The sequence below is a fragment of the Danio rerio genome, chromosome 23 (assembly GCF_052040795.2).
Source record: "Danio rerio strain M-AB ecotype USA chromosome 23, GRCz13ab, whole genome shotgun sequence".
Classification (NCBI taxonomy): domain Eukaryota; kingdom Metazoa; phylum Chordata; class Actinopteri; order Cypriniformes; family Danionidae; genus Danio; species Danio rerio.
In genome coordinates, this window is record NC_141043.1 from 14,416,913 (window position 1) to 14,427,445 (window position 10,533).

Genomic DNA, 10,533 nt, shown 5'->3' on the forward strand with positions numbered 1-10,533 from the left:
CTGAACTCCACATGATGACGTCACTCAGGTACGGGTAGCACACTCATACAAAATACATGACATCCCTTCTCTTAAGTTTAATACTATGCAATCGTCAGCAATGTATAAACTTTTTTTTTTTTTTAACAAACTGTATTTGTAAACTCCTTATTATGTATGCTTTACATAACTGCATAAACTAAATAGAACTTTTCTTTATCTACACTATTCTTTCTTTATTTCTTTAATTGTAAACAGAGATGAAGTTTCTAATTCAAATCAGAGCTAAACATGCTGTAGATTTTCAGTCTTTGTATCTTGAAGGCAATTTCACTTGTCTCCCAGACCGGGTAATGTACTCATGTGACTGAGACTCAGTGACTACAGTTTCTTGTGTGTCATTGTCCAGCATTGATGACGTGTCAGGGACATGCGAGTCTATCACATCACTGACTGTGTTGTCTGTCACAGTTGTAAAACTTTTCTCTCCAGTCTTGAGAATATGTTTCCTGTTTCTCCTGTATGTTCTTCCTTCTGGAGTTTGTATGATGAAGGATCGGGTTGTTCATGTTTTCGTGTGATTATTGCAGGTTTCCAAACATCTCCTTGCTGCACTCTCACAGTTTCTCCAACATGGACATTTGGAAGTAGTCTTGTTTGTCTGTCAAAGTAAGACTTCTGCTTGTGTTGTCTTTGTTTCAATTTATGATGAATTTGTATGTTGTTTTCAGGTGTCAACAAAGTGACTGAGGTAGGTATCTTGGATTTGAGTCTGCGTCCCATCAATAATTGTGCTGGTGAATACCCAATACCATCCAACGGTGTGTTTCTGTATTCCAATAAAGAAATGTAAGGATCATTTTTACCACACTGAGCTTTCTTCAGCAGGTTTTTTATGGTTTGGACTGCTCTCTCAGCCTGTCCATTCGACTGTGCGTGTCCCGGGCTGGATACCACTTCTTTCACTGTCAGTAATGGATAATGCTCACGCTTTATTGCTTTATTGAGGTCCTGCGGATCCATACATATACGGATTTTGTTTGGTTTCACCACAGTTACCATACTATTCACCCAATCTGTCGGTTCTGTCTGCTTTACTATAACTCCCATACTTTCCATCTTGTGTAATTCTTCAACTATTTTGTCTTTAAGGGCTATTGGAACCTTTCTTGGTGGATGAATCACTGGTGACACATCAGGGTCTGTTTTAATGTGATGCACAGTTGGTAAGCAACCAAGACCACAAAACAAGTCATCAAATCCTTTTAAAGGGTCGGCTTTATTTTCACTTTCACTTATTTCATGAATTCTTTTGACCATTTTTAGTTTTTCACAGGTTGTGCGTCCAAGTATTGCAGGTACGTTTCCATCCACTACTTGAAACTGAATGTTGTGTTTTTGTTTTCTGTAGGTGAAAGTTAGCTGTACTTGACCCACAGGCGACATCTTGTGGCCAGAATACGTAACTAGGTGACAGTTAGATTTCTTCAGTTTTCTTTGTGTTTCTAGCGTTGTGAACACATTGTGGGGCATTACATTACAGGCTGCTCCTGTGTCTAACTTGAATGTGACACTCTTGTTGTTTATTCTCAAGCTTTCAGTCCAGTTGTCTTTCAGATTTTGTGCTTCAGTGGTGACAGTGTGCACATTTTTCACTCTTTGATTTGTTTGCAGCTCAATAGTTCCTACAAAAAAATCACTTCGTTCATCATCACTTTGCTCATTTTCATCTATTGATTGTATTTTCTTTGTTGATACTTGAGTTTTGCACATCTTTGCAAAGTGATTCCTTTTGTTACAGGATTTACACACTTGTCCATACGCTGGGCACTTTTGGTATTCATGTTGATATCCACATCGTGAACATTTCACGTGTGTTTTGGACTGATTTTCCAAAGCGTGTTGTCTACTTTTCTGTTCAAACTGCACAGTTTTGCCTCTTTTCTTTGTATTTTTAACACTGCTTATTTTATTCACGTCAACTTCTTCAACAAGCATTTTCATTTGATTTGACGTAATTTCATTGGCTCTGCAGGTGTCTATTGCCTTTTCCAACGTGAGGTCTGCCTCCCGCAACAGCCTTGCGCGAACATTGTCATCTTTTATCCCGCAAACAATTCTGTCCCTTATTAGCGAGTCAGTCAAATCACCGAATTCACAGTCTTTCGCCTTGTGTTTAAGATCCGTGACGTATGCATCAATTGTCTCTCCGGTACTTTGTGTTCTCGTGAAAAACATGTGACGAATATATGGCAGATTCTTTCTTGGCTCACAGTACTCTTTAAATTTCCTTTTAAGTGCGTCAATCTTATTCACTTCTTCTGCGGTGAACTGGAATGTGTTATAAACTTTGATCGCTTCTTCACCCGCGATATGCAGAAAGGTTGCACACTGTACTGTTTCTGATTTCTCCGCCACTCCGCAAGCAATGAGGTATAATTCAAATTTTTGAAGCCATACCTTCCAATTCTCAGCCAAGTTGCCTTGAAGAGACAACACTGATGGTGGTTGCAGTAGTGACATCTTCTCAGTTGTGCTTTCCATTTACAATCCCTTTTCTGACACCATGTTATGTTTTTTTTATATTTTTAAATGATGTATAAGATGACACCAGAGTAGCCGTGCTGTTCCATGCAGTATTCTTTTATTAACTGAACTCCACATGATGACGTCACTCAGGTACGGGTAGCACACTCATACAAAATACATGACAGGTCTGACACAGAGGGATCCATTTGCAGTATATTTATTAAACAGAGTTTAATAACAAACAGCACACTGATGTTAAGCGTGTGTGATCTCACATAAAACACAGTTGTAGTTAGTCGAAGGGCTGGCTGCTGGCAAACACAAGGTGAGTATTCAGGCATGGGTCAAAGGCAGGCGGTGAGGATTGTAATGGAAATTCATTTTTAGATGAACATGTGTAGTGAAAACTTGCTTACTCCTCATCTTTAGATGTGTGAAAAGTCACTTGTGTTCACAGTGTACTTTTGTTTATACAGCCTTACATTCCCGGATGTGACCACCTGGTCTTTATCTTTCAATTAGGCTTTACGATGAACATCTGTTAGGGGTTAGGGGCATGGGCTGTGTGATATATGACTGGAAAGCAGCAGGATGGTTTTCATACCTGTCGTAGTATGTGTGGTTTAGGTTGAACTAGAATTGACCTCGTAAGCAGCACAACCCAGATAAAAGGATGAACACAATTTGCTTCATTGTCTCACTCTGCAGAAACTGTTGTTGCTGTATGACTGTGACCTTCTTTGCAAAGAATAAAACCTTAAAAGACACTTTGGGTAAGAATTTGTCTTGTTGACCACTGAGAGAGCCTCATTAAAGAAAAAGACACTTTGAGTAAGAATTTGTCTTCTTGACCACTGAGAGAGCCTCTTTAAAGAAAATTGCCACTACAGGATCAAAGTCAGGATGCAGGCTAGAGTTCAGGGCAGGCGGCAGGCTAGACAGAGTTGAGATAAAGTCCAAAGTTGTCAATGGGAAAGCAGGCAAGAATCAGGAAATGCTCAGTAGTGTTAGCCGGGGCAAAACAAGTGAGAGTGAGAGTGTGGCTTATATAGGTAAGTGTGGGTTGTTAGCAAGATGAGGAACAGGTGTGTGCGCTTATCAGTTTAAGTGGATAATGTAATGTCTAGAAGTCCGGTGATAATGACCTCTGCTGGCCAGAGAGGGGAATGACTGGGGCCGAGTCGGTGACAGAGCCCCCCTCCTGCGAACGGCTGGGCCGTACCCCTCCCAGTCGATGAGATATTGGAGATGTCCTCCCCAGCGTCTGGACTTCAGGATCTCACGGATTTGGTAAGCCTCCTCTCCGTCAATGACGATTGGTGGGGGACCCTGGTCACCGGCTGCCATCTCCCTATCCACCTCAGCTGGGCCAGCAGCATGTTTGAGCAGTGACACGTGGAAGTGGGAGAGATACAGTAGTTATTGGGTAGTTTAATTCTGTAATGGACCCACATACCTGGGACTGAGCTTTTTGCAAGGGAGTCTGAGGCAAAGGTCTCTGGTGGACAGCCACACCCACTGTCCTGGGGTGTATGTGGGGCTAGGGCGTCGGTGGCGGTCAGCTTGTTCTTTAAATCTTCTTACAGCGTGAGATAAGTGTGTATGGGCTGCGCTCCACGTTTCCTCGCATCTATGGAACCAATCATCTAGGGCAGGGAGTTCAGATGGTTCGCCAAACCAAGGGAACAGGGGGGGTTGAAAGCCCAGGACAACTTGGAAGGGTGTGAGCCCCGTGGATGCTTTCCTAAGCGAGTTCTGCGCGTATTCGGCTCACATGAGAAAACGGCTCCAGTCCTCTTGATGTTGGTGACAGTAAGTGTGGAGGAAATGCCCAATTTCTTGATTGAGTCGTTCAACTTGCCCATTGGATTGAGGATGATATCCTGAAGTGAGACTGATATTGAGATTTTTGAAGAAAGCAGATCATACTCTAGATGTAAATTGGGGACCTCTGTCAGACACGATGTCTTCGGGCAATCCATAGTAGCAGAATACATGGTTGCACAGGAGTTCAGCGGTTTCCAAAGCTGTGGGGAGTTTGGTAATGAGCCTGCATGCCTTCGAAAACCGGTTGATGACAGCTAGTGTGGTGTGATCCAGAGAGGGGGATGTTATGAAATCGATGGCAACATGGGACCAGGGGCGACAAGGAATCTCAAGGGGTTGAAGGAGCCCCGCTGGGTTGTGACGGAAGGTTTTGTGCATGTTACAAGGGGAACAGTTCTTCACGAATTTAATGACGTCTTTCCAATGCCTCCACTCTTCCATAGCCGCTTTTATTGCGAGGAGTTCACGATTGCCCACATCGTAATTTCTCTCCGCTGAATTAAGCTTGCGTGAAAAGAAGGCGCAGGGATGGAGCTTGTTTGACGTCATTTGTCGTTGCGAAAGCAAAGCGCAAATGCCTGTGTTCGAAGTGTCTATCTCCAAAACGAAGGACAACGAAGGGTGGCAGAGAATAGATGCAGAGGCAAATCGGGCTTTGAGATGATTAAACGCTCGTACTGCATCGGGTTTCCAGTTTAATCGGAAATTGCCTCCTTTAACTATTGAAGTGAGCGGTGCAGCTACAGAGCTGAAGTTAAGTATAAATCGTCTATAGAAATTGGCGAACCCCAGAAAGCGTTGCAGTTCTTTGACTGTATTCGGCTTTGGCCAATTCACTACAGCATTTACTTTTCCTTCGTCCATCGCCACTCCGTCAGCACTAATTATGTATCCAAGGAAGGAGGTACAGGTCTGGTGGAATTCACACTTGGACAATTTGGCAAATAGCTGGTTCTCTATGAGTCTCTGGAGTACGGCTCTGACATGGCGAGTGTGCCCCTCTAGGGAATCGGAATAGACAAGGATATCATCAATGTATATAATGACCCACTGGATCAACATGTCTCGAAATACCTCATTTGTGAATGCTTGAAAGACAGAAGAACTGTTTGCCAGGCTGAAGGGCATCACCCGGTAATCATAGTGGCCAGTAGTGGTAGAGAACCCGGTTTTCCATTCATCACCCCGTTTTATGCGGATGAGGTTGTAGGCCCTGCGGAGATCAAGTTTGGTAAAATACCTGGCTGAATGTAGTTGTTGGATAACTGTACTTAACAGTGATCTGAAATGGGTACACTGAAATGGGTACAATAAGAGCATGACTGTTCTTAGAGAGAATAGAGGTTCCACTCACTGATAGTGTCTTGGAGTTCGGCTTATTGGGACATTTAACCTTGGTATGACCACAAAGTCCGCAATAAAGGCACAAATTATTCTTTATACGTCTGTCTCGCTCTTCACTGGTTAGTTGAGTTCGACCTAGTTAGATGGGCTCGGCAGGGCATGAGGGAACTGGAGAGGATTCTTGACTGGGACAAGAGAGAGGAACATGAGGAGGTCTGCGAGAACGAAGCAGATTATCCAGCCTGATGGATAGATCAATGAGTTGATCGAGCGACTTCCCATCATCTCTACACCCTAGCTCAGTTTGTAAATCGGGAATCAGTGCTTTACGATAGAGAGTTTTTAGGGGGTCATCAGCCCAGCCAGTTTGCGCTGCTAATGTGCGAAAGTGCAAGGCAAACTCCGCTGCTGGTTGATTGTTCTGCTGTATAGAAAGCAGCTCTTCACCTGCGTTTCATCCTCCTTCTGGGTGATCAAACACAATGCAGAAACGCTGAAGAAACTCCTTAAACGTGTAGCAGTAGCCCAATCCAGGGCTTTTCCAGATAGCAATGAACAGACAAAGGCGATTTTACAGTTCTCATCAGAAAACATGTGGGGTTGTTGAGCGACAAACAGCTTACATTGTAGGAGGAAACCTTTACATTTACTGGGGTTACCATAAAACTTGTCAGGGAATGCCAGGTGAGGGCTGGAGTGATGTGGTGTAAAGGTTACCAGAGTTTGACTGGGGAGTGACTGGCGGTGGGTTGCGCTGTGGAAGTCACATTTAAACCCCGCAATGTTCTTACTAGTTCCTCCGTCAGTTGGGTTAGATGGGAAAGCTATTGTTCATGTGTCGCTAGTACCTGGGCTTGGGCTGTGAGGCTGTGGACAAGACCTGCATGGCTGCGGGATCCATGTTGGGCGAAGTCTTCTGTAACGGAGGGTCTGACACAGAGAGATCCATTTGCAGTATATTTATTAAATATATTTATTATATATTTATATATTTATTATTCTCGGTTGTTAGCGAGATGAGGAACAGGTGTGTGCGCTTATCAGTTTAAGCGGATGATGTAATGTCTAGAAGTCCGGTGATGATGACCTCTGCTGGCCAGAGAGGGGAATGACTGGGTCCAAGTCGGTGACAGTGGAGCACTGCGTGCAGTGGGAGGATTGGGCGTGGCAAGCAGAGCAGGGGAAAAAAGGGAGTGAACAACTGTTGTCAGTCGACTCACAAAATGAGACAAAAACCACGAGGAGACCCATGATGTTATAGTTTACAAAGTTAAAATGCAAAGAAATAAACAGTAAGTAATTTAATGCTATATTTGTTATAAGTGCTATAGCAATAAAAAATCTGGATGACTTATGGTCACTGTTTTGTTTGGTCATAATATCATTTCTCATCACTGTTGATCTATAGCAAAACAATAATATGAATATATGATCATTTCAAAAAAATTATGAAAACTTTCTTTACCTTGATGTTTTCTGCAATAATTTCCGGGTCATCACAAAGGGATTCAACAAAAAAGACCTATAAAATACAAGTTTAAAATTACATAGTGTGTAGATGTTTCTGAATAATATAATTTTTTTTAAATCTTTGAATTGACCTGCATTACTTACTTTATAGCCATTCTCTTTAGCAAAACTGAGAATCATCTCTCTTCGTTCTTTTGTTGTGTTGGTTGCATCAAACACCTGCACATACAGTACATGAATTAGCTCAATCAGTTTTACCATCAATAATAGACAAAAAAGTTTCTTGTGCGGTGTTCAGAGCAAAACTACACACTCATGCATCCAATTATAATAAATAAATAAAATAAAGGATGCTTTGTTTACTTTTGTATATACTAAGAATTATACTTAATGTTGCTTTAAATATATTTGACTTTTACTGAAAGAAAACTTTATTTAGCCTATACCAAGTGTTTGCCACATAATGAATTTCTTATTTTTTTGCATTTTGCATGTGTGTCACAACTTATTGTTTCAATTTATCAAACAAATATATTAAATAATATTCAAAGATAACACAAGTTAATACACACTTTTAAAATAATGTTTGAATTATTAAGGGAAAACAAAAATGAAAACTATATAGCCCTGTGTGAAAAAGGCTAGAAATACCCTGCTGTGGCTTATACACAATCATGAAATCACTTAAATAAGACCTGCCTGACAAAGAAGTAGAAGTAGAAGTAGACCAACATGTCCTCAAAAGCTAGACAACATACTGAAATCTAAAGAGATTGAAAAACAAATGAGAAAGAAAATACCAAAGATCTACCAGTCTGGAAAAGCTATTTTTAAAAACTTTGGAACTGCAGTGAACTCAAATGGGAGTGTTATGCCAGCATCTATTAAGGGGGGCATGAGACATTGAGGCGTTCACTTGAGTAAATTATGATGATGATTTTAACGTTAGCTCCACAGCTAACTATCAGGCACCTGTAGAGTTAATTTTCCAGTATATATATATATATATATATATATATATATATATATATATATATATATATATATATATATATATATATTAGCGCTGTCAAAATTAACACGTTAACCCATGCGATTAATTTGAAATAATTAACGGTTTAAAAAAATTTACGCAATTAACGCAGTCTTATTTTTTAATTTATTTGTTTATTTATTTATTTTCTGTTGTGGCCAGGGCAGACACCCGCAAGTTTCCCGCTTTGGGCCAGGCTGATCATCTTCTTATGATCTGATCGGCCCATAAAACACTCAGCAGACTGTCATGTCTTTCTGCCTCAATGATTGACGGTGCTGCGAGCTGTCACGCTCTGAAAGTAGGATGTTTCTTTTCCTGTGTCACGCCTGTTTCTCACGCGCGGGTTCGCCCCGCGGGAGAGCAGCAGCGGGGCACAGATCAATATATTCCTGTCTATTCTATCTAGTTATCTATCTGTCCTTATACATATACTTTTTAAAAAAACTTTTAACCTGCACCACGGCCGCGGCAATTTCCTCCTGCTGTTTCGTGAACCTGCAAGTCTTTATTTTACAAATTATAAAGAGTGTCTGCTTCTCAATTTCTATGAGGGGTGTCATTCATGTATTTTAAGATGCACTCGGTCCGAAGACAAGCGCAGGAGATATCATGACAGTGTTTTTGATCGTCAGCATGATGTAGGCTTATAGTGACAATAATATTTATACAATTTGGTTATTATAATGATATTTATACATGATCAAACTAGTGTGCAACTTAAGCAACTTTTTTTTACATTTATTTTTGTAGTTCTGCCCAAACAAATATTTGTTGCATTTTTTAATTGTTTAAGTTCATTTGATTGACAATGTAAAAGCTGTTAGCTACATTTGATGTTTTATTGTTGATTTAAACATGTTTTTTAAGGGTCTCTGATACATTGCTTTTATTATTTATCTTTATTTTATTAATCAACATTAACTGTGTGCGTCAGCAGGCAGTTTTTGTTATGCTAATTATTTTCTAGGCCCCCTCAAAACACACAGGCACCCACATTTCCAGTGTGGATTATAATTTCATTTTAATAATAAATAAAAAAATGTAGTTTTTTAATTTGTCAACTCTCGTTATTTCCAATATATGGCTTTTATGCTTTTATAGAATGGGAGTGGGTAAATCTATTCAAGGGCATGCACAGATTTTTAATAATTTATTATTATTAATATAATTTTCCACATTTGCAATATCTGTATTTTAGCAGGTGATGATGTTTGTAGAGTTGTTTAATCATCCACTGATCATTTAAATGATTTATTCGTTTGTTGTACTTCAGGTTATTTCATTATAAAGCTGTGACTAAAGTTGTAGTTTTGTATGTTCTGTTCTTGTTTTTTCCCTTCGGTAATCTTAATCGCTAATCCTCAATTATCATTTAATTAGTCATTTAATTAATTTATTTACTTCAGTTTAATTGAAGTGTCCACACTTCTGAGTGCAAGAAACATGGGGCAAAGCATGAAGTATATGCTCTGGGGTTTAAAGGGTTAAAGGTGTGAGAGTTTAAAACACAGTGTAAAAATGTATTTTAACAGTAACATACTGTTACTTTAAACTACGGAAGTAGACTGTAAATAAAACACTAGATTGCTGGCAACCACAGCTGCCAATAGTTTACTGTAAAATAAAGGAAAAAACAGTATTTTACTGTAAAACTTGAAGCAAATTTCTTCTGTGTCACCGTTGCGGAGGAGAGTAGAGCCAGTGTATAAGTTAAAGATGAACAATAAACTGCTGATGTTATTTTGTATGTGTACATTTAAAGACAGCAGCTGTTTAGTTGCTGATGCAGTAAGAATCTCTCTGTTAATTCCAGATTTACATGAATGTATACTGCTGTGAAATATAAGACATTTGGGTTAAATAAAACTTTTCTAATTTACTAAAATAAGTTAGCATTATAAGTATGCTTCTAAGCATATATAGCACTTAACTTCAAACTCATTCAGCAGTTGGCCAATTTGAGGCAGTTGCTTTCAGTGAACAAAATGAGTTCACTTGAGTATTGTGTATATCAATGTAGTCCATCTATTTTCACAGCAACATACTGTAAAATAACAGTACATTGCTGGCAACTGCAGCTGCCAGTATTTTACAGTTTTTTAACGGGACAATTTATAACAGTGTAGTCATGTTTCCTGCAGAGTCTCATGAAATTTTGTTTCAATTTTTGTTTTCCTTTCACTATTGAACCCATGACAAACTGGTTATTAGGCACAAATATAAAGTAAGGACTGGTGTAAGAGTGTTGTTTTAATGGAAAGCCAAATGGAAAGCAAAAAAAAAAAAAAACATCATTTCGTGATGTGTGTGAAATACAAGGCCGGAGGTACATATGGCTGCATTTAATT

The 10,533-nt window shown here is 39.6% G+C and overlaps 1 protein-coding gene across 6 annotated transcripts in view; it reads right to left on the reverse strand.

Annotated features, from left to right (window-relative positions):
* si:dkey-96f10.1 overlaps positions 1-10,533 on the reverse strand; it is a 109,859-nt gene that overhangs the window by 45,747 nt on the left and 53,579 nt on the right. For all 6 annotated transcript variants that reach the window (XR_015522566.1, XR_015522565.1, NM_001440782.1 and 3 more), the window contains exons 5-6: positions 7,294-7,368; positions 7,145-7,201 (exon numbers count right to left, since the gene is read on the reverse strand). Coding sequence is in view for 4 of the 6 variants with exons in the window: in NM_001440782.1 (NP_001427711.1) it covers positions 7,145-7,201; positions 7,294-7,368 (132 nt within the window). In the remaining 2 variants the exon portion in view is untranslated. The remainder of the gene's footprint in view (positions 1-7,144; positions 7,202-7,293; positions 7,369-10,533) is intronic.